Source organism: Cydia pomonella, chromosome 5, assembly GCF_033807575.1.
Source record: "Cydia pomonella isolate Wapato2018A chromosome 5, ilCydPomo1, whole genome shotgun sequence".
Classification (NCBI taxonomy): Eukaryota; Metazoa; Arthropoda; class Insecta; order Lepidoptera; family Tortricidae; genus Cydia; species Cydia pomonella.
The window spans coordinates 16,207,921-16,220,062 of record NC_084707.1 but is presented as its reverse complement, the minus strand read 5'-3'; the positions used below and the strand labels follow the sequence as shown (position 1 = coordinate 16,220,062).

General features: G+C 36.2%; 1 protein-coding gene across 2 annotated transcripts in view; it reads left to right on the top strand.

Moving 5' to 3' along the window:
- Nucleotides 1–2,111: 2,111 nt before the first annotated feature.
- The window catches only part of LOC133517816 (fez family zinc finger protein erm-like), a 30,784-nt gene continuing 20,753 nt past the window's right edge, over nucleotides 2,112–12,142 (top strand). The window contains exons 1-3 of one of the 2 annotated variants that reach the window (XM_061851248.1): nucleotides 2,112–2,416; nucleotides 10,740–10,957; nucleotides 11,179–11,322. In XM_061851248.1, the coding sequence (XP_061707232.1) occupies nucleotides 10,741–10,957; nucleotides 11,179–11,322 (361 nt within the window). In that variant the 5' untranslated portion in view covers nucleotides 2,112–2,416; nucleotide 10,740. Of the gene's footprint in view, nucleotides 2,417–10,031; nucleotides 10,958–11,178; nucleotides 11,323–12,142 lie in introns of those variants that run through there. The other variant, XM_061851247.1, reaches the window with a different exon arrangement.

Below are 12,142 nucleotides of genomic sequence, written 5' to 3'. Positions count from 1 at the left end.
CGTGCCGGGGCGACATGTGCACGCGCCGAGGATCCGCGCTAACGGGCCGTGACGCCCCTCCCCCGCCGCCCGCGTCCCGCGACGCCTGCGCATCCACGCGACTCGCTCGCCGTTATGACACATCGTAGTTTAGCGAACAGCAATTCCATGGTACCTAATGTCACTAAACTTATAAAAACTCCAGGTTCTCAACTTTAATTATAAGTTGTTACCTCAAAACTGCATAAATGCTTAACCGACTTCCAGCATTAAGTTTTTTTTCTGACTGATTTGGATCCTATAGAATTTCCCAAACCTGAACAAAATGTAGGTTTTTTGTGTTTTGGATAGCAGACTTGAAGTAAGAATTTGAAAGCAATTTTGTCGATCCCATTTTGCCTTGCAATGGTTAGGTACTACAAACGATTTATCGTTAATGACTTACTTATTCACTCACAGGATCCAATAAGAGTTTTTATCGCATATTACCGTTTCACCTAAGCCGGAACGAACGCAATGAACTATTACTATCCCTAAATAAAATAGCGGGCCAGACATATCAGTATGAGTAATATGAATAATATTATTATTCCTCTAATGACCCAACATTCCGCACATGACCCAACGTAACTACATTTAAACCTTACCTATACGTAAGTATTTCTGCCACTTAAATTCTATGATTCATTGAAGCCAGTATTGATGAATGTATCTATACTTAAGCCACAAATGATAACCCAATGCAACCTCTGTGATCGCTAGTCTGTGCGCTGCACGCGCCGCGCCTGAAGCACCTCCCCTGAAGCCCTATAACCTCCTGTAACGCAACACGATGCAACCAAAGCAGATTAAATGCCTAATTAAATTTCCCAGATTGCCATTACAAAGAGTTAATCGACTATATAATTACTAATAAACTGCTTCATTAATTAATACTCATAGTCGGCGGGTGTTCACTTTTTACGAGCCATCATAAATATTATAATGTAAATAAAAGGTAGGTACGCTAAAAAGATTTAAACTGAAAAAAAATCAAAGTTGGTAATAAACCTGATTAGAAAACGTATAGTGGAGACGACTATGAACCTGGGGTCATCTACAACACCGGCAACCCCGATATGAAATATTTTTTAAGAAAGAAAAAGGTCAAACTGTAATTTATAAGCCTGCTTGTATATCGTTTTATTGGTCTAAAGCTCGTTTTGTAAACCGAACAAAAACAGACGTAAAATCATTAAAACATTCCTATCTGTTTCTCTAGTAGGTATCGTAGATATGTATGTTGCGTTTCTTTGTACACGTCGCCTTACAACGGCCTTATAATAAATAAGGCTGGGTCAGCTGCTCCTGCGGCGTCGGCTCGGGCCCTTTTTTACATGCTTTTCAGCGTTGAAAAATTGTTGCAAAACTATGCAAGTTAAATCCAAAGTCGTGTTTGATTTTCTTTGTCTTTTTTTATTTTCTTACCAATTTACTAATAAGGTATTTAGATGAATCAATAAAGAGTCTCAAACTGAACAAATCACTGTAAATTTTCAGGTTATTTTCCTAAGTCAAATCTAAACGCCCCGCCCAGCGCTAGACGGCAGCCAATGCGGCTCGGTGGGCGGAGCGCGCCCGAACTAACGGAGCTTCCCGCGCGCCTAAAATCCTCTAATCTCAACATATACGATTACAGTACTCGGATTTATGGATTAGCCACTGATTACATACGTATATAACGACATATTTATACACCCACAGTATTAAGAACCAGCGATTAACGTGGTTAAAAATATTTACCCACCTAAGCATTGTTTTGAATTTATTGTAAAATCAAGAGATACTCGTATAAAGCAAGCACAACGTGCCGTTCAGCTGAACTGCTATTTAAAAACCTGCTCCTAGCTAAAAGTAGCACTGCAAAATAGGGGAATTTTAATGTCACAGAAGCAGCAACCGCTTATTTGAGGGCATTAATGTATAAAAGCAATTTTTCAGGGCTTCTCTTTGCCGTCGGCGTACTATCTATGTGCAACCGACAATTAACTGGTACTCGATGCGAGCACGACGCGAGCCACCTGTCAAGTGGCCGTTTCATCAAATCATTTCTTTAATGCGCAGCCTCCCCGACCTGCTCGTTTTTTGTTAGCAGAGTTTTGAAAAAAGAATGTTATAGTGGTACTATAGTCGGGTAGGTCGGGGCGCGAGAGCCTCCGTTCAGTCAGGTGCCGAGCGCCGCACGCACCGCACCTCTAACGCACGCCAGCGTCGCAGCCTGCGCGCTCGCGATCTCGACACACCGACAATCCCAACATAACACAACCCCTAGTTATGATTCAATCTAGAATTAATTGGTGGATTTAAAATCAATTCTCAGTACATAAACGCCAACGGTACAGTGGAAGCAGCAGTGAGTGCGATAGGAAAATTAGTTGCAGATTTGCGCCCAAACGAGGTAAGTCCGCCCGCCCTTATAAGGATAATCTTTAAACATCAAATATAATTTATTTTTTAATGAAAATATCACTGTTATGATTGTTTAATTAGGTATTAAGTGTTTGTTCAATTATGCCTTAATATGCATTTTCTGAATATTAACTCTGTGATAAGATGTTGCCGCAGTGAACATAGAAAATGCATATTAAGGCATAATTGAACAGTGTTAATTACAGTGTTATTAATAATATTTAAAAAATACTTACCTAAATTTTTTAACAACATTAAAAGATTTTTCCAACCTTAAAATTAAGATTAAAATTCGAATTTAAAACTCAGGCTTCTTAAATTACTAATCCTAATTAACATCGTATCACAAAATAAATGAACACAATACGTACGTTGAGCGTTGTACGTACGTTTGCTAATATATACCTACACAACTTTTTATCGGGAGCATTGCAGGCTGCAGCTTTGCGAACCCTGAAACGGCGTTCAGGAACTACGACATAAAGCGCATAATACCGCTCATTGCCAGCGGTTCAAATATTGTCCTACTGATTTACTACTGTCAGAATCTTTCCAAAATTGGTTATATCTCGGGAATTATTTTTATATGAGAATCAAACTTTTCATTACCAATATGAAAGTTTCCTGTGTTTGCTGTGAAATTTCCCTGAAATTTCCACAACTCACACATCTGTACTTATGAGTAATTAAATACAGAAGCTTCAATAACAAAGACATTAAAATGTGAATCGATAACTGATATAGTATTGCTGTAGGCCTTCTAATTGACCTTGTATGTGTGATGCCATTAATACTCGCATCATGTAATAATAGGGCATTAAATTGATAAAATAAAATTACCTACCTACTGAATTATCTTTAGGGACCCTTTTTTTAAGATAGGTAAGTTTTTTAATGTCTTAAGAAGAACAAATACGCGCGGCATATAATAGGGTATGAAACTGATATAATGAAATGACCTACCTACTAAATTACTTTTACGGATCCTTTATAGGGTTCCGTAGCCAAATGGCAAAAAACGGAACCCTTATAGATTCGTCATGTCCGTCTGTCTGTCCGATTCTGTCACTGCCACTTTTTTTCAGATAGGCAAGTGTTTTAATATTTTAACGGATCTTATTTAAAAAAATACTGAATAATAATAATATAAAATAATACATTTACAAAAACAAAAATTAGATATGATAAAATAAAAAAAATACGATAGATCGTCAGGGTGAGTTTCAGTTGCGGGGTATCCATAGAACTCGATCATCGGCTTGCCTAATTTTCAAACAAGACTTTTCCTAAAGATCATGATTTCATGAAGAAAGGAAAAGTCAAATAGGGTTGGCCTTTGTCACAGGTTTTTATAGATGGCGCCAGCATACTCGAAGGTTTTACCTGTCTCTAGTTTTGTTCTATGAGATTTGGCTTAAAGAACTAGCCTCAATAATAATAAAAAAAAAAAAACAAGAACTTAACACTATTTGTAGGATAGACAGACACCTAGATGTTGACGCCATCTGTAAAATACTCTGACCGGCCAACCTCATTGCCTACTATTTACTATTTCTAGTCTGTCAAGCCTTTTCCGTCAGTACAAAAAAGCGGCAAATTTAAAAAACGTAGGCGCGAAGGGTTATTATCCCATAAACAATTTGAATTTCGCGCCTTTTTCTACTGACAAAGTTGTTTGACCGGCTATAATATAAACCTATGTGTAACAAAGGCTTAATTGCTAAACTTTTTTTCAATTTATTATTTATTTAAAAAGATAAAATTTAAGTTTACATAATAAATATATACAGAGGCATTACGATAACTAGCTTAAATCTAAAATAGGTCCTTGGAGTACGAGTATTTAGGTATTTGTTGTTTCTTTTATATATACTCGTACGTAAAACTCGCCCCGCTCCCTTTCAGACGCAAAGGAGCCCATCACGCTAACCGCGGACGCTAAGCTAACGTTATGTTTTATTTGTCAAAAACTGACTTATGTTATATATTCTTGTAAGTTCAATAAAATATAATTCATGTTAATTTATAGTGATAAATTATTTGTTTATACAGAAATAGTAGTCCCACAGTCATGACTACTCTCCCACAAGCGTCTGACCACTTCCACAATAAATACTTAAAACTGTTTATTTACAATAACAATATATACATAATGGATATATACAGAGGATTACTATAACTAGCTTAAATCTAAAATAAGCCCTTGAGGCATTTTACCCAGGATGCTGGCGGCATTTCCTCGTTGTATCGCAATACTGATACGTTATGCGAGGAAGCCGCCAGCTCTTCGGTCACCAGTTTAAGCTTTATATGAAAAAAGCAATATCATAATGGACCAGTTACCACACGGAAGCACTGAACAGTATGAATATTATTAATCGAAAACCCGGAGTAGCATTCGAATCTGATTTTAATTCATATTGAGTGCACATATGTGACGTTTTTAACCAAAAGGTACCACAATGACGGTTGTCAATAAGGTTGATTTCAAATTGAAGCTATGTAGCTTTTGTATATATGTATATGTATATATTTATGAAAATATATTATTAATATTTTTTTTTATGATTATTTATATTTATATTATTATTATTTCTATTTTAAGATTATTATTCTTTATTTATTCCGATTCGTAGTTATTATTATTATTGTTGTTAAGTATTGTGTTGTGACGATCTTTTTGTGAATGCATTTTATTTTGACATGTAAAATATAATGTACATTTCCAATAAGAAATAAATGAATCTAATCTAAATCTAATCTAATCTATCTCAAAGAACTAATCTATCGCAAAGAACTTGTCATTTGATGTCATGTTTCACTTTTAATAATGTTACCTAAATAAATATTGAAACGAGATCAGGGTGCGTAGACAAGATGCCAATCGTCCACGCTCCGTAGTGTACGAGTAGGGTAGTTATCTCTCTCTACCACTCTTCCATATTAGTCCGATAGAGAGAGTTGCGTTTCGTTCGCTACGGAGCGTTAACCCAGGGTGCCTATAGCTAAGAGGGCAATCGTTTGCGCCGTTGCGAACGGAACGCAACTGTCTCTGTCGCACTAATATAGAAGACTGATAGAGAGAGATTACCGTTTCGTTCTTTACGGCGTAAAGGATTAACATCTTCGCAATTTTACAGATTTGTAATTTTACAAATTGCCGTTTCTGTACGCCTTTTTCACGAGATACCGCGTTTTATCGACTTGTTTTAATAAATACCTACTCTATAATTGTAACTCTGCAACCAAAGTTTGCACACGTTAATCAACAGTAAAACAATTGATTCCGCTCGAGCCGAAAACACTCGTGACCTATAACGTACTATTTACCGTCTGCAAAGTCATACGTATACTACTCGTATGGTAACAGGGGTACCACGAAAACCGAAATTCGCAAATTGCCCCGCAATATTTCTCTTTTACTCTCACTAAAACGTAATCAGAGTGACAGGGAAAAATACCTGCAATTGACAAACTTCGAATATCGCAGTTATAGCCCAGAGCTGGTGGTATGTTCTGGCGTACGACCACGACTTACTCTTAGATTATGAGAAACTTTTGGGATTAAAATTTATTATTTATTAATAATTTAAGGAATTCCAACAACTATAAACGGTCTATTATTATAACAATCTTATACAGATAATTTGTAGCATTCCATCACAGATGGGTCCTTATGCTTCAAGACATATCCATTTGAAATTCTAACAGAAATTCTTATAGAACCAAATTACCACCACCAAACCACCCTTATTGCAAATGAAGCATAAGCACTCCTTGAAAAGCCACATTTTGGTATCATTCTCTGAGAGTTGACATAGGTACTTACTGAAAAATGTCACCTACTCCGATAACGTGAAAAACAATTTATATAATTCGGCGAATTCACTGATTCTTTTTACTAATCTGAAACCTTATTCAGCCTTACCTACATATTCATATTTTATTGCGATCATGTTCATTCATTACAGAAGATGGTATAATACATTATTCAGTAGGTACATGGACGGATACCCTGTTAGGGCATTGCAACCATCTTAATACTCATATTACTAGTGTTAACTATTTACAAATAATAAAAAACTAAATTACAAATTGTCAAATAATTATAATAATATGCACAAATCTTAATTTAATATATTATATTACTTATTTATAATTGCAATACATATTCATAATTATATCTTTAATTCATCATCATAAACGCTCAACAATAATAAAATGAAATGAAAATAATGAATTATTCGGACTAGTATTTATTTACTCACTCTAATGCATTATCTGATAAAAATTCCACGATTGTATAATATGCCTGTCGTATTAAAATTGATTTGAGTTTGTTAATAAATGATTGTGTTTTTTGTTCACTTGTTACGCGTTTTGGTAATTGCTAACTAACTTATTAGTTAGTCAGACATAACAAAATCACTCTGTATTTTAATAGAGAGCAGTGGCGGTAGCTAGGCGTAGGCGAAGTGGGCACTCGCCCACGGCCTCGTACTTAAGGGGGTCTCGCGTAAGGCAACCCTTTTTATTATCTTGGGAATACATACTGAAATAAAAGGGCCTCGCAGATGCGACTTCACCTACGGTTAGATTAGTTCACGCTACGCCACTGAATTAGAGAGCAACGCATATGCTAGAACGTTCCTATTGCATCTAATATTTGGCACACGATTACTCAATTACACAATACGGCCCAATTCGAACGATGCTAATAATATGTCACACCGATATAATACTAATCTGTCAGTTGCAAAAGTAACATTTCTTGAACCAAAAACGTCACTTTTGACACTGACAGATCAGTATCATATCGGTGTGGTGTGACATCTTATAAGTATTGCTCGAATCGGGCCTGTATCTGCCCGCGTAGGAAACGTGCCAATCGTTAACGCTCCCTAGCGAACTAAACGCAACTGTCACTATGTTACTACTTCAGTTTAACAAAAAAAACTGCTATGAGGATTATAGTTCGTTTTTTTTAGCATTAGAAAGATGGCAAGCGATTTTAACGAGTCTTTGAAAAATAAGTCACAAAAACATATACCAATTATTAATCATATACAATCATTTATATTCTTCTGCTTTCATAAGTAATAGTCACTGATTTAAAAAAGCGGCCAAGTGCGAGTCGAACTCGACCATGAAGGGTTCCGTACCATTTATGACGTATTAAAAAAAACTACTTACTAGATCTCGTTCAAACCAATTTTCGGTGGAAGTTTGCATGGTAATGTATATCATTTTTTTTTTAGATTTTTCATTCTGTTATTTTAGAAGTTACAGGGGGGGGGGGACACAATTTTTTTCACTTTGGAAGTGTCTCTCGCGCTAACTATTCAGTTTAGAAAAAAAATGATTTTTGAAGACCTATGCGTAGATACGTATGGGTTTGATGAAAAAAAAAATTTTTTTTAATTTTGTGACGTATTAAAAAAAACTACGTACTAGATCTCGTTCAAACCAATTTTCGGTGGAAGTTTGAATGGCAATATATTTTTTTTAGATTTTTCATTCTGTTATTTTAGAAGTTACGGGAGGGGCGGGGGGGCACACATTTTACCACTTTGGAAGTGTCTCTCGCGCAAACTATTCAGTTTAGAAATAATGATATTAGAAACCTCAATATCATATTTAAAGACCTATCCATAGATACCCCACACGTATGGGTTTGATGTAAAAAGATTTTTTGAGTTTCAGTTCTAAGTATGGGGAACCCCCAAAATTTATTGTTTTTTTTTTCTATTTTTGTGTAAAAATCTTAATGCGGTTCATAGAATACATCTACTTACCAAGTCTGAACAGTATAGCTCTTATAGTTTCGGAAAAAAGTGGCTGTGACATAATCGGACAGACAGACGGACATGACGAATCTATAAGGGTTCCGTTTTTTGCCATTTGGCTACGGAACCCTAAAAAAGGATTTTTTATTAAAAGGACGTCAAAATTGTTTTTCTAATGCTTAATTAAAATATTATAATTGATACCTCATTAAATCATAAATAATACTTTAAGAAAAGGTATGCATGCATGAAATAATGTACCTAAGTGAATACCATAATTTTATACATGCATGCTAAACTAAATAGAATAGACATGCTTTAACATGTCTGATTAGGTATTTAAAATAGTTCACATGTAGGTAAATTTTAAATGCATTTTTGCATATTTCTAATAAAGTTTTAAAAACTATAACTTATTGAGCATTATATTTAGATAATTTCTATAAGTATTTTAAGGAAAGGTAATTAGCAGACATAGAAGTTTTTGTGGCAATCGAATTAAACTGGTCATGACGTAGTTTTGGGTTAAACAAAAGTTGGGAACATTTGATTTACCAATGTTACACATTACACATAAAAGTCCTAACATAGCCAGATCAAGTTGGTAATGAAACCATAAGTCCTTTCTGCAAAAGTATCATAAGTAGCTGCTCAAATGTTGATTGAAAAGTCATATAAGTGATAGCAAAGGCAATTTCAGCGTATTATTTATTCAGGCCTACATTCCGCCGGTAGTAAGTTATACGCTGCAAATTACACTGAAGTGGGTAATTCTAGCGCTTTCCAAACAGCTTGTGATATTTCAAAGCACAGCAATCTTTAGAACGTATTGAAATCGATATTATATATACAGCAATTATACGTTAGATTAGAATCTACAACTAATTATAACAAAACTAGGATAGGCTATAACCACGAGCGCTCTTTACATTTACTGAGCAATATATTACGTGAATACGCTATCGTATTTGTTTTATACTCTATTCAAAATTACTTGAACATGCATTTTAATGCAGTCACAATAAAGTCGTGTCCAGATATTTGTGAAAAGCTAGCTGGATTTGATATAGGTATCTTGGGATATATATATATATATATGGTGTTTGATGATCCTTTTGTGAAATTCTTATTATTAAGTTTACCATATCTATAATAATTCAATGTTTTTTTTTAGAACAAATAATAACTGCATCAATAAATTGTTCTGATATTTAGATGATATCTGTAAAATTTGACGATTTAAAAGTGCTTGTTGCTGGGCCTATTTGAATAAAGAATATATTGACTTTGACTTTGACTTATCCGACTGTATTGCCGCTGGATTGTATAGTCTTCGTATATCGATTTTAAGTACTGGCTAATTAAACAGATAGATCAATCGTGATAAAAAGGAATATTTCTTAATAACTCGTACAACATCCAATATTTGTTTTCGCATGTGATGTATTCTCGAATGCTATAGAGCGCTGATTGATTTTCTCAACACTTGCGCGAGTTCCCACTGGGTACTCGGCAGTAAAAAATATGACAGCAGTCAGCGGCAAATAATTAACACACTTTATAGACACAAGAAATTGCGACACACAACCCCCTCATAAGTTCACTCGTTACTCAATTAGCTGTATAATAGCCCGAATCAATTGCCCTATTTGTAGGACAAGAAATGAAATTACACAATTTGCTTCATAAATAAGATCGTTATCGGGACCTTAAATATAAGGTGCACATTCGCTGGAACGATTAATATAGGGTCGAATAACTAACCGAACATATGTACTCGTGTATAGCTTTGCATTTGTACCGTCATTACAGTGATTAGATAGTTTCTGCAAATCATTCCTGAAACTCATTACTTTTGATTTGCTTTGACATTTTGATGTGAACGTATGACATATTTTTGTTAATTTGTAATGGGAATAGCTATAGTAGCCGTAAATTGATGTTTACGTAAGACACTTTCATCGGTCAAATGGGTGGTGGAGGTGCGTTAGTTTAATGAAGATTGTTTTTGCTGAAGTGTGCATTATTAATGCGCGTACGCAGAGGGCGCCGTGTCGCTCCATTATTCTGATTCTACATTTACTTGATTGAGCTTTTAATGCGATTCGCTGTCAACACAAGCGAATGGATTAATCAGGGCGAGCGGTGTCGACAAATAGATGGCCGGCGTAATGACGCCGGTCACGTGAAAAGTACGATGATATCGCCACTTTAGAATCGTTCACTAATGCCTGTGAAATCTTGATAAATGTGTTTTGCTGCTATGCACGTTATGCTGTCAACGAAAGAGAATACACCAATTAAATATGTTCATCAATCTAAGGATATCTTTTAATTTTTATTTTATTACTTAATTAGGGATAAAAATGTTTAGTACGGATTGATTCCAATAGGTACCTATATGGTACATGGAGGCTATTTTTAACTTATTCGCCATGCATAGTAGTGATAATAATTGACCCATAAAATTACTTAAGAATTATTTGCGGTACACAGTTTGATGGACTTCTGGTTATTTTGTTTCAGGATGTCCAGGCACGTTCTTCTTTCCCGGCTGGCGGAGCAGTTCCAGCTGTCGTCGCCGCCGCCCGCGCACCGCTTCCCCTCCCCTGAGCGAAGTGTGTCTCCGCAGTCACCCTCCTCCCCGCAGTCACCGCCGCAGTCGCCGCTACCCCATCACCTGCTGCAGCTTGGAGACATTGAGATAGCAGGCAGAGCTTTGAAGCAGTATGCTAGAGCCACGGGTAAATGCCGTTTTGCCCGATCATGACATATTATGTGGGATATGTGCAGTTGTTGTTGATAGCTCACAAATATAGGTCCTTAGTCATTCACATATCGGAGTCATCTGGATACCCCGTTACGGCCCAAACAATGAGAAACTGCGCTAAACTTCGCTAAGGTACAACATATTTTATCAGTCATTAAATGTACTAACTAAACCGTTGTTAACTATTGTACACAGAACTAGGAGCATTGATGTACTGCAGTGGCCTCGGAGCCCTGTACGGCGCAGGTGGAGGTGTCTGGCCACTGCTGCTGCCTCGTCACTCTCCGCAGTACACCCGAACTCCTATCGAACTTGCAAGACACACGCCACCTAGAGACGGTATGTATTAAAAGTACCATGCCCTGCTTTGACACTACGAATGAATACCTACCCATTTAAGCTAGGTGTAGATATAATTATGTATACCTACTTTTTTCCGTGGACATTTGGCACTACGTTCGATGTAAATAATAATTTAAAAAATCTGGATTAGGTATAAAATGCTGATTTTATACTATATTTACTGATTGTAATGTTTACTGTAAAGAAACGCACCTAGAGAAGTAAATTTATGTACGTATTTTATTCATTCCACGAATCTGCCACGTAACCTAAATCCTTTAAAAGCCGTCGAAAACCTGTAGCAACATACGCATGTCACTTCGGCCTCCTTACAAGGCTTCCTCTTTTGGTACATGCCTCATTAGAATAGCTATCGGCGTAAGTAAGGTGCTGATTAATAACTCGTACGATACGACGTTGTTTAAATGTCGTTTACCTCCGCGGCGAAAACCGAGTTTTCCACGCCGAGGTCTGATTACTTATTCTAATTGTCGCGTGTGTACCTACCTATCTAACGCTGCCAGTTAAGATTCAGCAGTAAAGATAGTGAAAACCTACGAGGCCAATACTCATAGTGAACTAAACATGCGCAGTCAATTTACTTACCACCTTTAGAAAGGTTACAATGTATGTAGACACCTACTCACTCTTAGTGAATAGATACAAGATATTTATCACAATTTATGACGAATCACGAATAGGTATTTCTAAAACATATACACCGTGGGCCAATTAAACCCGACAGATTTCAAAGGTGTATTCTTGACCGCATTTAGAGACTAAAATGTCATACAATGTTTTCTGAAATCGGTCTTGT